Source organism: Zophobas morio, unplaced genomic scaffold (genome assembly GCF_036711695.1).
Source record: "Zophobas morio isolate AGI-343-1 ecotype UQ-CSIRO unplaced genomic scaffold, CSIRO_AGI_Zmor_V1 ptg000046l, whole genome shotgun sequence".
NCBI lineage: Eukaryota > Metazoa > Arthropoda > Insecta > Coleoptera > Tenebrionidae > Zophobas > Zophobas morio.
The window spans coordinates 3,499,007-3,516,298 of record NW_026972151.1 but is presented as its reverse complement, the minus strand read 5'-3'; the positions used below and the strand labels follow the sequence as shown (position 1 = coordinate 3,516,298).

The following is a 17,292-nucleotide window of genomic DNA, read 5'->3' as shown; positions in this document are numbered from 1 at the left end:
ACCTGAGATTACATAAAACATCAAGCTCTTTTTGGTTGACAAAAAAATCATCCCTTACGCGCTTCCACTTTATGGAAATTAGTAACGTTTCGTATTTTACTTTTTTCTCCGTCGTGACAAACCCTAACTCCAATCCCCTTCAGCAAACAGACTTTGCGTATGTTGGCCGTACGTGATTTTTTTATTATTTCGGCGGATTTTTCTCTTTTTTTTGCGTGACGTTCGGCGATTTAAATTTCACGCACAGAAACAACGTTTTGATAAGATTACGCTTTTGCAACGTTTATACGAATAATTGTCTCGTTAGTGGAACATTTTTTGATAGTTTGGGTTTGAAACCGGATTTGCTTTATTCTTTTTTCACTGAAACACACACCAAGTCTTTGGAAAGAAAATCTCTTGGACAATAGAGATTTCGCGTTCAATGTTTATGAAATGTGAGTGAAAGTCGACGACATTGTTTCCATGAAACACTAAAGGCGAGGTGTCGTCTAGACTGCTACTTCTAGATGTCTGACGTTATACTTTCATATATGTACATTTTTTCGGTTGTTTCAAAGCGTTTTCATGAACGAATGAACAGGTTTTTATTTGTCGGGGTATTTTTTTATTTGGCGCTTTTTAAAACAAAAGCACTAAAAAAGCGGAAAAGTCGTGAATCAAAGTGTGCAATGTGGCGAAGTAACGACACTGGCATAGGCCTGGAGGAAATTAAAAATAATAATTAAGAAGTTGTTTGAGTTTGTGGAGTTAAATACAGCCGAGTAAATCAGGTTTGTGGCTTTTTTTAATTTCCCATTTCAGCAGGAGTTTGCATTTTGCCGTGAAGAATTCGTAATGGAGTCTGATAAAATCCTTTATTCCTCCGATGAAACTTGTCATTCTCATTGCATATAAACACAGTTTCAAATATACTGAGCTGAAATGTGCAAATGAAGTTTAATAATTAAAAGTTTTCTAACGAACTAGTCGTTAGGAAATTTGCTAACTAGTTTCATAGTTAAATTACTCGTTCTGAACTTAATTCCAAGACTCTAAGGATTTTGAATAAACTTACATGTCTTGAACACTTCAACGCAATGATCATTTTCGTACTTGCGTTTAGGTTTAATAGCTCGTTTTAACTGGGTGGTCACTGCACCACTTTTTACTTTTTACTTTTAAAAGTTGTTAAATTCTTAATAATCTGAAGTTTTAAGATATTTAAGACGCTAAATTGTAATTTGTTACCAAACATTTTGGTGGTCTGAATTTTCTTTCCTAATCTTATTCGTGATTTAACTAAAATAGCCTTCATTGTTCTTACACGGAGCTCCCAATCGTCTTGAATAAAGAAATACAATAATTTTTTTCTACCTAAAGAAAAATGCTCAGTTAAAGTTGCGGCTGTTGTAACTTAATTTATTGGAGTACAGCAATATTTCATGTCAGCGTAATTTAATTGTGTTTGGTAATTACAAAAGAGTAATTGGAACATCTTCAATTCTTCAAACAACAAACTTTTATCCCAAATGATCTCAATTGGAGTTCATAGGTTTGAAACTTGAGCAAATGGAGTCAGCACTTTTTTTTATTCAAAAACTTGTTCCTTCATGTCCTTTTCTCCTTAAAATATGTATTCAACAATTTATATTCCTCTCTTTGTTTTTTTCTTTGCTATTTTTTTATTTTTGCTTCCTTTTCCTGTTATTTTTCTGACCTGACTTGACCTGACCTGACCTAACCTGATTTTTTACAGAGAATCTTGTTGCAACTCCGTTCCAAATCTGTTACAAATTAAATGATGCACAGGCTTCCACAAACTATCCAGCAGACATACAAGTTTAAAATCCCTAGCTTCTTTCCTTGTCTAGAGGGCCTTCTCAGAAGAATCAGTCGTCCCATTTTTCAGTTATTCGGGAAAGTTCATTTTCTTACTGCCTTCACCTGCAGTTCTTTTTTATTAAAGGGCTCAATAAATTTCGGTACATCTCTGTGTGGGACCCAACCTAACTTAACCTGATCTGACTTGACATGACCCGCATTGACTTGTCTAAATTGAGTTAACTTGATCTGACCTCTTTTTCAGTGGAAGAGAAATCCTGGATGGACCCCTGATGCTTCGTTAAGCTGCGACCAGATATTGTCCAGCTTTCTCGAAACCGCGTAACCATCACTTCGAGAAGGTAGCTCGTCATTTTATTCTGTCCTCTGCCTCTCTTTCAAGGAAAAAATGACCGCCACAATGTCTTTTGTGTTCTTGGCAATTCCCTTCTCTACTTTCTATGTGTACGGGATTTTAAAACAGGGTACTCAGGACTATCTTGTTCCCCACACTGCTGACATGCATCGCTGCCACTTTTCTGAATTCTCTTAAGATACTTTCCAAAACACCCACGTTATGTTAGAAACTGAGTCAGGAAGTAGTCCTTTTCCTATTCTGTCTAGCGTACCTGCCAGTCACTCTTGGGATCAATCTATATGTCCTCTAGGTTTTGTATGTTGTCTTTTCCCACTGCTCCTGCCATCTCTCGATGGTGATGTGATGTCCTTAGCCATCCTACCTTCTCGCTCTCCCACACCAAAAGGCCAATTGGAGACATTTTTGCTATCACTTAAATGGCAGCCGCTGATACCATTCTCTAAGCCAGTGTTTTTCAAACTTTTTGAGCACGCGACCCCCTAACGATTAAAAACAATTGTGGCGACCCCCCCCCCATATCTTTTATTATCATTATTATTGCATAATCTGGAAGAGAAACTATTAAGTTACTCTCCAGAAGAGGCCTCTGAATGGGCAAAGATTAATAATAAGTCCTTTTTTGGATATGTTACTGAAATTGGCTGATCTGACAACAAATATGAAAGCAAATCTTATTCATCTGGCTGCTAACGAAATGCTGCAAATGGAATTCCATTTAGAAACAATTGACGTCTTCTGGATTAAGAGAAAGAGGAATATCCAGAGCTACAAAATGAAGCGTTGAAATTGTTAGTACCATTTGCCACATCGTAGCTAACATTCTTTACAATGGTAAACATTAAAAATAAGAAAAGAAATAGACTCCAATTAGATAACGATTTGATTGTTTGCGTTGCAAACATAGAACCACGTTTTGAAAAAATATTGAAAAATAAACAGGCACAGCCTTCTCACTGATTTTGATTGTCATTTTATTGCAGTGGTGAGTGGAAAACCTACAAACGTTGTTCTGTACCTTTATCTCCCTTTCGGTCCGCGACCCCCCAAGTAAGGCTTCGCGACCCCCCTGGGGGTCGCGACCCACAGATTGAAAATCACTGTTCTAAGCAATCGTTACGCGTAAGAGGACTTTCCGTGGTACGCTTTCCAGTTTTACCAGTTCTTCTGGGTTCCAATCCCAACCCTCCATACTGGTTCTCTTTACACGATCTGTATTGGACAACTTCAACAACAGTCTTCGTTTCTGACTTCTCAGTCCTCCTACATTTGGCACATTTCTGTTGACCGATGCCAAATTAACCCACATCCGTTTTGTATATATATGACGCGCGAAGGAAAAATTCTCGCCGATGGTGATCCCAAGTATCTTACAGCTTTTGTGGGAATAATCTTCCGGAAACCCAACTTGAAATACAGTTTTCGTCGATTCCGTTTTTTCGTCAAGATCACCGCCTCTATTTTATCTTTGCAGATCTAACGCCCATTGGATATCATTCATCTACCTGACCAGATCTGACCTGAATCGACATGACCGGTTTTTTCTTTTTGTGGAGGGGATACCTGCTTATCCAGCCACCCCTCCCCCATTTTGAGTAGCCTAGCGACCAGGCCATTATTTTTGCCATCTGGGCACCACGTCAGCATGTTGGGCTCTATCTTCAATCTCGTGGTAGTGTGACCCGTAAAGAACTGTGCAAGTGGATAGTTCACTTTCCTACGGGTACGTTTCAGGAAAGCTGTAACGCTCAGGTTCTTGGTCCACTGTGCAGTAGTCGCTTGCAATTTTTTACGATTCTCTCTTGGCCTGGACTCTGATCCTTCCATTTCTCTTATCTTGTAGACTTCTGGTTTCTCCTCCATCATATGTCCTCTTGGTGGTATTCCTATAGTAACCTGCACTGTTTTTGAAAAAACTGTTCTATAAACGCAAGCAAAACGCTAGCTTTCTTTAGGGCTTTTTAGCATGGTTCCGTATTTTGGTGGCACTGTACTAGGTGCCGAAATCACTATGTTGGTTTTGCTACTATTTTTCTTACAAGTTCGCTGTTACCTGTTCAGATGCCCAAGTATTTAGCACATCTCGTTGGTGTCACTACCACCCCATTCAATTAATAAGCTGCCAAAGTCATGTTCCACTTACCTTTTCAGAATCACCTCCTCTGTTTTTTGCCATGTCAGCTATAACCTGCTTTTACTCATATTAAATTTCACAATGGCCAGAGTTATCCATCAGTTCTTGTTGAAATTCAATCGTCACCACTGCATAGTAGATTCACAGGGTAAGGTCCAAAGTCGACCCGTTATAGATTTCCACAAGATTTCATCGGCGAGGGTAGTGTGGAACTCCCTCCCATCTGGGGTAGGTATACCGCACTAAAACCCCTCCGGATCCCTAATGCACACCGGTACCATTTTGCAATATCACTTCGGTGTACAAAGTGACCACATTAATTGATCGGTTTCACCTTTTTCCAATACTCTATCGTCCATTTGTATCGGAAGCTCACTTTTCCTCTTACTGTTCACCCGATTTACAAAGTTTGTCACCGAGTTCCACTTTTTTCATCCGCCAACATATTGGCTATCAGATTAACCGTATGGAACTTGTCTCCTAATTCTATTTCCAGTTCCCGCCTCTCTTGGATCCACCCGTCGCATATAAAGACCGTATGTTCGGCTGTGTCACTTGTCTCCCCCCAGTACCAGCATTCTTCGCTCAGGGACTTCCCAATTTTTTTTCGGAACGCATTGAACACACCGTGCCCTATTACGACCTGCGTGAAATTATGATCCAACTTACCATGTCTGCGGTTTACCCATTTTATCATGTCTGGAATTAGTCGCTTAGTCCAGCATACCTGTGTGTCCCATCTCCTCTGCCAGTTTTTTAGTATGACCTTATGCGCAATCTGACCGTTCTGTAGGCCCTATTCACCCAACTGCAAGCCTCCGATTTACAAGTTCGAGCTTATTTTTGTATTTCTTTATGCTCCAAATCTTTGTCCACATGGGCCTACAACCGTCTATTCTCCTCTCTTGGGCCTCCCTCGTTTAGCATGGGCTTACTAACCGCCGTGCCATCTTTTCAACTTTTGCAGTAATGTTATTAACGTGTTTCATGAGTCCGAGGTATTTTACCGACCTAGCCGATCTTATCGCCAAATCTTCAACTTTCATCTCGACATTTGACAATTTTCGTCTTCCGGATAGCAGGACAGATTCAATTTATCGGCATTTAGAGTAAGGCACATATATGCTATAATTTCGATCTCATCGTTTTGATCGCTTCAGTCGCCTTATACTTGTGTGTTTAGATCTTTTGCATTTACCAGCAGCGCTAGGTCGTCGGCAAAAGCCACCTGAATTACTCCACCGGACATCTTTATCCACAAAAGTTGATCGTACAAATGGTCCATAGAATCGGTCCAAGGACGGATAGTTTGAATCTGCCTAGTATTCTTGAATAATGTACACAACGTGACCCAGGTATTTTTGAAGGATGTTCACAATGTGACCTTCCACTCTTTTCCCGTTTACTTGCTTGATGATTTTCGCTCAGTTGGTTGTATTAAACGTGTTCTTGATATTTATCATGATGAGGAGGCTTACTCCGCTGTTTTTATATTTGGTCCCATTTACTTTCTCCACATGTACCATAACCTCTCTAATGGGGTCCACTGCGGATCATTTTGCTCTAATACTCTCTTTCATGAAGGTTTTCTTTTTTCTCGATCTCGGCCTATAGCCTTCCTTTAATGAGCCTTTCGTAGATCTTCCCCAATACGTTTATTAGGCAGATCGGCCTAGACTCCCTGACGTCTTCGTCTTTTTTTTAGATTTTTCAGTCGACACCAGTTTACTTGCTTTCAATTTTTTCAGGTAACACCTTCTTTTCCACAGCATGTTATATGCTTCGAGCAGCAAGTAAGATCAAAAAGTTTTCAGATTAGAGTTGACCATGGAAATATTTGTCATGTCTTTGATTAACCTGTAAAACTCATGCTCACCCTTTATTTCCCCCGGTTACAGATTTTATTATCTCCGCTGTAACACCGTCCATACTCGGTGGTTATTTATGTTTCTCTTTTTTTGATGGCCTCTTGTAGTTTTTCCCTAGTAAATAGGATGGGTTCTTCGTACAGTTTTATTTGCGTCTGGGTAATTTCGTTGTTTTTAGGAAAAAACTTTTCATTTGCTTTTCGGTTTCCTCTTCGTTCAGGAAAGCTTTGTCTTTTCCGAACTTTCCTGTGCATGCTTTATAACCCTTACCACAGACATTTTCGTCTACTTCCTGGATGAGATTTTTCCATGCGGCTTCTTTAGCTTTCTTTATAGATTTGCCTAGCCTTCTTCTACGGTCTCGATAGGAGCGTACCGCCTCTTCATTTGTTAAAACGTGCTGTTTTTTTGAAAATTTTCGTTTTCTACCTCCTCGCTTTTATTGTTTGTCTCCTCAGGCTGGCTACTTCCTCACACCACGAATACCTCAAATTCTGTTGTGGTTTAAGTCAGTTTGATTTCTTCCTGGTAATCTCCGGCATGTTCGCATCATGACCTGACCTGATCTAACTTGACCTGGCCTCACCTGACCTGAGCTAACCTGACCTTACCTGGCCTCACCTGACCTGAGCTAACCTGACCTTACCTAACCGGATTTGATATGACCTTTTTTTCATTAGGTATATGTATTTATTTTACCCGTTCATGTTCTATCAATCGGGGGACTGTGACACTCGATACACCCTCACTAAAACCCCTTCTTTTCACCCTGGAGCACCCTAGACCCATTTCGCATATAACACAGGGTGTCCCAGTCTTACTATTAGTCTTAGGTGCTTTTCATCACCTACCTCATATATTTTTCGATTGTATTCCACTGCTTTTCTCAGGCCAGCGTTACTGCAATAATGTTGTCGGTTGTCGTTCCGGATTAATTGCTAATTTTATCATCGTGTGGTCGTTGCATAACATACACTTATCCGTTTCTCCTTTTTTTTTATTTCGTTAAGGTAACTCATGTACGTGCCATGTCCTGTTGGGCATCAACACATAGGCCCGGTTTTACAATGCAAGCTTAAGCGAGGTTCAAAGATAAGCCTTGGTTCAACTGCAGTTGTCCGTTTTACAATACATGGTTCAATGTTAAACCGCGCTCAAACGAAGGCTCAGCTGAGCGCTGATGTCAGGGTGGTTTAAGCTTCGCTCAACTGTCCATAACCTCAAATGTCTGTGCTTTATCGTTTTGGTGGTGTGACAGCATTATAATTGAAGATGGAAAATTTATTAGGAGTATTAACTGACGATGAAGACGTTTTAGAAATGATAAACATATTAGAACCGGCACGTATGCGACGACCAAAAGTTTTTTAGTTGAGAGAAAATCACTTTGAAAAGTGAAATGCGTAAAAATGTGTAAAATTAGAGGCAGTGGTTGTGGCAACAGCAGTTTTACACAACATTGCAATTATTTTAAATGAAGAAGAACCGCCAGTGGACGCAGAAGAAGAAGCAGCAGTGAATTTTGTGAACGATGTTCTAATTGAAAACATTGGAGAATATAGTGGCAATTATAATCAGAACAATTTTGTACGGAACCAGTTCATCAGAGAATATTTTACTCATTTGCTTTTTTTGATTTCGTTTTTAGTTGCAGTAAATAATAAAATGTAATGTAATTATTTATTTAAGTTTTATTATTTAAAATATTAAATTTTTGGGCAATTAATATTTCAATCTTCATTTGGTGTTCTGCTTTATTACTTCTAATTCAAGTGCAGCTTTGTCTCTCATAATTTGCATTTCTAGTTCATGTTTCTCTTTCATGGCTTTTAATTTAAACTCTTGCTCCTTTTGGATGTATTCCTTTCGACTTAGTTCGACAAGTTCTTTGGCAGCGGCACATTGCTCTAAATTATCACTTGTCTGGTTTCCTTTACCTATACAAACAATACATTAATACAGTTTTAAGACAAGTGTCAAACATTTTTTAATATAAATATATATACATATAATACCTCTACGATATGGCGTGAGTGCTGAAAATTTTTTTTGCTTCAAGATTTTGGGGGAGTATTTAGCCCAATTCCCAGTTTGACCATTTTCTACAAAAATAACCATATTTGATTATTAATGTTTACCACTTTCTTTATTGGGACAACTTATTTTATCCATAACAGGCACTTCTCTCGAAATTGCTCCGGTTTGATCTTTTGGCATAAAACAATCTGAAATAAAGAAAAAATAGTAAAAACTTTCTGAATAAAGTGTATGTAAGGATAAAAAGTATTTACCATCATTTTCGTCATCAGACAGATTATACCGCTGTTACTTTGGAATGCTGAAAAGCATCAACATTTTAATTTTACAATACATATTATTCATAAAAATACTTATTACAGGTTGTTTCGGAATCGCCATCAAATTCGCTGCTATGCCCCATTGGTTTGGCCCCGAGAATTTCTTTTACAGCCACATCAACATCGGTGGCCTCAATACTTTGTTGTGACCCTCTCCCAGTACCACCGACATAGGCTTTCTCGTCAGCAAATTTTTTCGTTGTCCTCTTCTTAATGTTGTCGTACTTTTTGTTCAAAACTTTGTGATCCCGGAAGGTCTGGCCAGATAAAGAATTGAACTCTACTTCAATTTTCTTTCAACACTGATTTTTTTTTTTTGATTTGCATCAGTGTTGGACAATTTACACTCCAGAATATTTCTATACTTGCTTACTAAAGATAGGAGCAAGTTTTCTTCGGATTTTGTAAAATTCGGAGCACGTGTATTACTCATCTGAAACGAAATGTTAAAAACCATCATAATCATCTACTTATTAACGAGCAAATATTACATATACACATATACGTACCCCAGTAACGCAGAAAACTAATTACTTTGCAGAATTTGTCACAAATAATTTATAATAATGTGACATGATGACATAGATGACAACAACAACACACTTCCAACGTGCTCCCAACGTGGTCTCAACTGTCAGATTCTCGGGTGCGCGCTACCAACCTAAGGAAATTTGTGGTTCAGCTGAACCGGACGATAGCGGTGTTTGTAAAACGGACGCATGAATTGAACCTCAGTTCAGTTGAACTCAAGTTCAGTTGAACTCAAGTTCAGTTGAACTCGTGTTGAACCGGACATTTGTAAAACCGGGCCATAGTGCCTCACTTGGCCCCATTTTCGTTCTAGCCAAGGCTTTGTATCTTTGATCAGTTTTCCTTCTGGTGCTGTTATCCTTTTGACTACTGCTCCACTCCTTTTGCCATTGTTCTATGTTTTTTCGCGCATTTTATCTTCGTACCCGTCAAACGAAGTTTCCTTTCTTTCTGAGGTAACCGCCATGCCATCCGCTCCTTTCGACTCAAACAGGACTCTCTTTCCTGCAGATTCGAAATGTAAGGGTATGAGTCTTGCCAACACCAGCAGAGCATCCGTGGATGTAGTACAATACGCGCTGTACGTTCTAAGCGCCATAATATGGTGTATCGGCTTAACCTCATTTTTATTTCTGCATGGCCCTTTCCCAGATCGGACATTCATAGAAGATAATAGACTGGCTGGCCATGACCAGCACACTCCTTTTCTCGGATCCGGGTCCCCTGATTTTAGGCAGGACGAATTTTTTTGCATGCGACTTCTACGTGTTTTCCAAACTTCAGCGAGAGATCCAGTCTCATGTGTAGCCAAATGATATTTTTACTACTGGCTATCGTAGTGTCTCCAAATCTAAATTGGATGTTCTCGATTTTGCTTTTGGTGTTTCTGTAGCCGGTTCTAGCTCGTTTTATTTCAGCCTCAGTTGTATCGAGTGTAGCACTCAGTCCACTTTCATCAGCAATTCTGCTGAATCTTTCGCCGTGAGAGACACGGCTAAGTCATCGGCGTAACAGATCAGCTCGACACCTTCTGGAGTGTCCATGGCCTTTACATTATCATAGAGGACGTTTTACAAGGTCGATCCTAACACCGATCCTTGTGGAACACCACCCCCAACTTGCCTAATGCAATTAACCAGCAATAGGACAATTCGGGTCGTAAGATGCGACTCGATCAAGTTGAATAAATAACTTTTTTCTGTTTTTTTTTGACAATGACAGACTAAGAAGCAAGTCTTGAAAGCATTCCGAACGTCTATCTGTGTCAGAATGTTCCATTTACCCGAGATGAGGTCTTCATAGATTTTTGCAATAGTATATCAGACATATCGCTCGGTATTTGATTTGCTTATTTGGCGAACTCTTACGTTTTCCGACTAGAATTAGTTTCGCGTATTTCCAGCTGATAGGGAAAACGTTTTTGTCTGACTTGACGTGTTAAATGCAGTCGCCCTTTTCCTTCTGAAGCAGGATATGTCTGATCACCTGACCAATGTTTCCTGTAACTGGTAACTACTAAACACGGCGTCACCAATCGCCTGCGTGAAATAATAATCTGACGGTTCGTTGATCTTGAACTCAATCGGTGGAGATTCAGCTAGAACCAGCAATGCCTTCGTTCATACGGTTCTGCACGCCAATGTGACTCTCAACACTATTCTTCCCTATGTTTTGGTTAATACGTGGCAGTATTTATTGTATTTAATAGCACTATGTCACACAGGGTTAACATATCTTACTTAGCAGAACTGAATAGACCACCTCCAACTTTATGTATTCTTTAGTCGTTGTCTGTTTGCCTAAGATGTCAAGGTCAAGTAGCTTCAGTTTTCTCCTTCCTACCCTGAGTACCTTTGATTTCGTTTCGGATAGCCTCAAACGCTCGCTTTTGAGTTATTGATTTACCTTCTTCAAATCGTTCTTTGTTTTTTCGTAACAAAAAACGTCGTTTATTTTAAGAAAGGTGTTCGTTAAAGTGAATTTAGTTACACATTGCGAAAGTTTCTTATTAATTTTGATCTGCCATTCTATTTACGTATATTCACTTTGTTGGTTTCGACAAAACCTCAAACTTTACCGTTATTCGAGGATTTAATTTAAAGTTTTCAATATTTTAAAATTCTCAAGACAAAATTTACAGATTTGATCGACTGTGAAAATAATTCTGTGTCGTTTTATGAAGTTCATTACAATGCCGAGAAGACGACAAGCTGACATAGGTCCACGAAGTCAATCAAATGTGCGACGAACTACCTCAGGTGCAAATCACAATGATTTATTTCATGGGTAATTCGGATACGGAAGTTGATTAGCGTTGTGCTCATAATCAACATAATCAAACATTGAAGCAAGACATTGGGTGGTATGAATAAAACTGAGCAGATACTCATATTCGATGTACGAAGTACCTATTTCATTATTACTCTTATATACCTGAGCATCTACTCTATGTACTGAGTACCTACTTGGAAACATTGTATCTCCCCGCACACAAATTGAACATTTACGCGTTTTGTGAGCTTTTAATCTAAAAATGAGCATCGGCGTGGCAAATGACTATTTGTCCTTATAAATAATAAATTAAATGTAATATATTTTTTTTCCTTAAGAATATAGAGTTAACAAAGTTAGTTGAGTTACAAAAGTCTCTTTTGCTCCACGTTGGCCACCAACGAGCGATTTTCATGATTTTTGTGAAACTTTGCTGGTTTTGAATTTGAATTTTCTGTCCTCGATAGTTGATGCTCAGCAAGAACCACGGGAAGGTCTGGAGCAGATCTCGCTAGGAAAGGAGAGGGCTAGGAATTGTTAATGAGGGATAGAACGTTATACAGTACAATACAACGGAAATACAATACAGGTACCTACAATCTAGCTACAATACAGAATACACTACAGATACAGATACAATTCAGATACAATACAAATGCAAAGTTAGTACCCAATACACCACCGGAAGAAATTGCACCAAAAATTGAGAATGTTGCAAAATGAAAACCCAAGCAAGCACACCGATGGAACTAGGGACGAAATCTATTGGTCGCAGCGCTCACACGCCCAAGGGAGAACGCAGCCGCATAAATCCAAGGTCGTCTTACCTCATTCTCAAAGAACGATGCAACCCAGCGTCTAAGGGCCAAAAGAACCCTCCCAGGCCAAAGCGTCTGACGACATGGAGAATTCAAACCCGGAACCAAAGAATGCACTGTTGCAAAATTAATACCCAAGCAAGCACACCGATGGAACTCGAAACGAAATCTATAGGTCGCAGCGCTCACACGCCCAAGGGAGAACGCAGCCGCATAGATGCAGGGCCGACTGACCTCATCCGTTTAGGATGATGAACCTCATCCGTTTAGGATGATGACCCAACGTCTAAGGGCCAACAGACCCCCCCAGGCCAGAGCGTCTGACGACATGGAGAATTCAGTCCCGGAACCAAAGAATGCACTGTTGCAAAATTAAAACCCAAGCAAATGCACCGTGAAAACAAAGCATTTGCACCACTGGAGCTGAAATGGCAAGACCCAAGATAAGTTAGTAACACATACAATATACAGTACAAAATGCTTCAATTACAAAAGTTACAATATACAAATTTCTCCACGTTTGCCGCCAAAGAGCGATGACTGTGCTCGCTCGTTGCTGTTGCCCAGCAAGAACCAAACAATACGAGGAGGTCTGGAGTGCGTCTTGCCATTAAAAGAGAGGACTAGGGTTTGATAGCATGGGTGAAGGACACCGTATTTTGTCAATTTGGACGCCGTAGTTTAAAAATGATGCATACGGTATTTTGTGAATTATGAACGCTGCACTTTACATATTCCAAAGCCGTACTTTATCAGTTCTGAATGCATGTTATTAACAACATATTTCAAAAAAAATCGGGCATTTTTTGAAAAATCTCCACTTTCCTTCGTGTTCACAGCACATAACACAAAATATTTTCGCTAGTATTTATTAACAATAAATTAGAAATTCGCGAACACGTGCTACTTTTAAGCTAAAACGGAGCTCTAGTGTTGCTGCTACCAGACCGGAATCAAAACTAAACACAGAGGATGGAAAAATTGACCTCTATCAGGTAGCTCACGTGACAGTGACGTCATCGTACGTCACGATGAGATTGCAAAAATTATTTTTCATATTTTAGATCAGAAATTGTACATTTTCGGTGTTAATTTAACAATGTTTAAACAAACTAATTTGTTTTTGCTAACCTCGTGTTGTTAGGAAGATGGATTTCGGTTTAATTATCATATATTGATAGTTATCATATTTGAACATTATGAATTCTATTAATTATGTTTAAATTTTATTTAATTATATCGCGAAAATGTATAGCTTTGACCCACCAACTTCAATCGTTTCGAAAATTTATCCAAAATGTAAACATTGTCGACCAAACGAATCACGGAATCCGATAAATTAAAACTGAAGTCGTACTTACCTCGTTTTCGGTCCTTTTCGGAAAAATATCCATTTTCGTTCGCGTTCACAGCACTAACACAACATATTTTCCGTAATATTTATTATTAATAAAGTAGAATAATTCGCTTAAACGCTCCACTTTTACGCCAAAATGAAGCGACGATCTTGCCGCCATCAAACAGAAATTAATACTGAACACAAAGAACCGCAAAACGTGACCTTTACACAGGTGGCTCACGTGACATTGACGTCATCGTACGTCACCATGACACTGCAAAATTTATTTTTCATATTTTGGCCAAGAAAATGCACATTTTCGGGGATAATTTAACACTGTTTAAACAAATTGATTTCTTTTGAATAAATTCGGGTTTGTAGGAAAACGAGTTTCGGTTTAAATATCGTATATTGATGCTCATCATATTTAAACATTATAAATGATATTAATTATGTTTAAAATTTATTCATTTATATCGTGAAAATGTATAGCTTTGATCAACCAGTTTCAATCGTTTCAAAAATATTCCCACAATTTAAACATTGTCGAGTAAACGAATCACCGAACCCAATAAATTAAAACCGAAATCGTACTTACCCTGTTTTCGGTCCTTTTCGGAAAAATATCCATTTTCGTTCGTGTTCACAACACTAACACAACATACTTTACAGGTAGCTCAGGTGACAGTGACGTCATCGTACGTCACGATGAGATTGCAAAAATTATTTTTCATATTTTGGCCGGAAAAATGCACATTTTCGGGGATACTTTAATAATGTTTAAACAAATTGATTTGTTTTTAATAATTTCGGGCTTCTAGGACAACGAGTTTCGGTTTAATTATCATTAGAGATGTACCGACTGTAGGTCTGGCCGACTAGCCGACTAGCCGATTGTTCGGCCAGTAAAAGCCGACTAGTCGGCCGACTGTTCGGCTTTGCTAAAACCGGTTTATAAATGCGACAGACAGTATGTTTTTTTTTTCTATTTCTCTGACTACCTTAAAAATTTGTTTTATTTTGTGGGTATTGTTGGTGATTTAAAAGCGACGGTACGGTTTTCAGATTTTATTTCGTTCTTTACTGTTCGAGAGTGCCAGGGAGAAGAAGGAAGGGTGTTTAAAATGGTACACAGGTAAGCTCGGTTTCGAAGAGGTGGAAGTAGGTAAAGAAGGAGTTTAGAAAATTCTAGAAGGGAAAAGAGAAAGTATGTAGGAGCGTAGGGCAGGTAGCCGAAAGATCGGAAGTATTTACATTTATACAATTATTATGAATGCGCTCAGGTTGAACACCTGATTTTGTGGGAACTGTTGTTCATACAATTTTAATAACAGGAATAACTAAAGTTCCTTTGTTTTCCAAAAAATGTATTAAATTTGTTTCGATAATTTTAACATTTAATTTTTTTTAGTAACTCAGTACAAAAATAAAGAATAACACAATTTAGGGCCAGTTTATACAATATTTTAACTGCGATTAAGTTGATCGCGCATTTAACAAGGCCATTAGCGACGTCTGATTGGCGTAGAGTCGGTCACATGGTACTTTAAGGCGGGGTTAAAAATTAAATCGCAATTAAATATTCAATTGAGGTTCTGTAAACCTGGTTTAATTGTTTTATATACTATTTTAATTCTAATAAAAAAAGCCGACCGGTCGGCTGTTTAGCCGACTAGTCGCCGACTGTAGCCGACGATGAAAAATGGCCGAATAGTCGGCTTATCCGACCGGTCGGCCACTAGTCGGTACATCCCTAATTATCATATATATTTAAGCTTATCATATTTAAACATTATAAGTGATATTGATTATGTTTAAAATTTATTAATTTATATCTTGCAAATGTATAGCTTTGATCAACCGACTTCAATCGTTTCGAAAATTTTCCCAAAATTTAAACATTGTCGAGTGAAGGAATCACGGAATCCGATAAATTAAAACTGAAGTCGTAAGATAATTAGCTTTTATTTATGCATAAATTGTGCAGTGCGTTCTTTCTAACACTGGCCATAGAGATTCCCAACTTAAGGTGTCTACCCCATACTAACTGATATTTTGGTGACTCGATTTTTGCCTTGATGGTTGAACACTGTCACTGTTTTCCGTTTTTGTTGTATCGAGATACTACTTGAGCATCAACTGTTACCTACTGAAGTATTAGCATGATCTAGAAAAACTTGAAATATTTTGATTTGATATTCGAGTAGATACTTCGTATTTCGAGTATGAGCATCTACTAAGTTTTATTTATATCAACCATTGTCAAAAATTTTATCGAACGTTGTTTCGACAGAACTTCCTTCGCACCAAAAGTATAATGAAACATATTCATCATTTTCGAGTTGAGTTTTTTCTTCACACAATTTTGTGATGACCTAATCAACATTTACGATCAACACGTATACCACCTTGGATTGGTGCAGCGTAATACTAAAAATAACTGTATTTTCGGTATTCCTAAAATTATCTGCGAAAATCGAGTGAACCGTTTCATAAATTTTTTGGGGGGAATAAATAAATATTCTTAACAATTTACCATGCTTACAATAACTTTAGAACATCTGCAAGATCTCAAAGTATTCATTTCTGCAACTCTTGAGTTATTCTCTAAAATAAATTGACTGATTCATACATTTTTTGAGTCACTGTAAAAGCAAATCTAAAAAATATGAATGCAGTGATAAATTACGAAAATATACTGATGATATTTTGTACATTTTAAATAGGATTTATTCGGCAAAATCTTGAGATGACGTCATCAAGTTTTTGGGCTTGATAAACAGTAACTTCAAAACGTCTGCAATATTTCAAAATTCAGTTTTGCAATTCTTGATTCCATCAATAAAATAAATTGACTCAGTGAATATTTTTTTTGAGACACTCCCTATAAGCAAAACAAAAAAATATGAATGGAATGATAAATCACAAGTATAGTATAGTCTCATTCTATTTTGGACATTTTAGATAGGATTCATTTGGCAAAATTTTGGGCTGACGTCATCAATTTTTTGGAGGGGATAAGTAAATATATTTTAAATAAAAGTTTATTATGCTTATCATATGTTTAAAACATCTGCAAGATTTCAAAGCATTCGGTTTTGCAGATTCAAAATTAAATTTTAGGTGAAACGAAGTTCACGGGGTCAGCTAGTATCTAATATAAATTGATTAATTAATATTCTCATAGAAAGCAACAAGAAGTTTTTTGTTTCTTTTTTTAACCATGTCGGTTTACCTAGAATCCATTTTTTTTAATTTGCCTTAAGATAATTAAAATTTACAAAATATTCATTTATTACCAACCATTTTCCGAAAATATGGGCCTGTATTAAAACCTGATTTTATACCACAAAGCATACAAATTCATATTAGAAACATAAAACATAACGTAAAACACCACCATATTTATTAATATTTTAGCAAAGACGAAGTGCGTCCTTTTGTTCTAGGGACTTTGCTTTCATCAAAAGAATTAAAATTTTCAACATTTTTGTGGTTCCCTAATTCGTGCTAATAAAAATTCCACCTTCAACCCCACCTAAAAACCACCCTCTTTAAAACCAGATATTCGGAAAATCGCATTAAATATTCCAGAGCTACGTGACGTCGAAGTCTAAATCGTGCTTAATATAAGTTAGTGCAGTTGTTATTAAATTCTGACAATGAATACTCCTAGCAGCGGTGTCTGTGTATCAGTACATTGTAACTTTATGTAATAGACATTCCACGGTTATTAAATGACGTTCCAGATGATGGGAAGTAAAATACTCAGGCCGGATGAAATTTGTATAATTT

At 37.8% G+C, this 17,292-nt stretch overlaps 2 protein-coding genes across 5 annotated transcripts in view; one reads left to right on the top strand and one right to left on the bottom strand.

Moving 5' to 3' along the window:
- Positions 1-17,292, top strand: part of LOC135142395 (TWiK family of potassium channels protein 7-like) — a 555,364-nt gene that overhangs the window by 258,294 nt on the left and 279,778 nt on the right. The window lies entirely within an intron of this gene.
- LOC135142049 (uncharacterized) lies at positions 7,848-9,295 on the bottom strand. 4 transcript variants are annotated; one of them, XM_064073700.1, is made up of 6 exons: positions 9,048-9,295; positions 8,579-8,971; positions 8,473-8,519; positions 8,320-8,406; positions 8,197-8,283; positions 7,848-8,118 (listed from the first exon to the last, which is right to left on the bottom strand). In XM_064073700.1, exons 4-6 carry the CDS (start codon positions 8,396-8,398, stop codon positions 7,919-7,921), a joined length of 366 nt encoding a protein of 121 aa, XP_063929770.1. In that variant the 5' UTR covers positions 8,399-8,406; positions 8,473-8,519; positions 8,579-8,971; positions 9,048-9,295; the 3' UTR covers positions 7,848-7,918. The 4 variants fall into 4 exon arrangements, 3 of the variants coding, with proteins under 3 accessions (XP_063929770.1, XP_063929771.1, XP_063929772.1); XM_064073701.1 differs by having other exon boundaries at positions 8,341-8,406; XM_064073702.1 differs by having other exon boundaries at positions 8,320-8,388.

What these genes read in the sequence shown, in the direction of transcription:
- LOC135142049 (XM_064073700.1), bottom strand. Translation starts at nt 8,398, where the DNA reads ATGCCAAAAGATCAAACCGGAGCAATTTCGAGAGAAGTGCCTGTTATG. An exon ending in TTGTCCCAATAAAGAAAGTG is followed by an intron (nt 8,284 to 8,319) that starts GTAAACATTAAT and finishes TTATTTTTGTAG; the next exon opens with AAAATGGTCAAACTGGGAAT. An exon ending in ACTCACGCCATATCGTAGAG is followed by an intron (nt 8,119 to 8,196) that starts GTATTATATGTA and finishes TTGTTTGTATAG; the next exon opens with GTAAAGGAAACCAGACAAGT.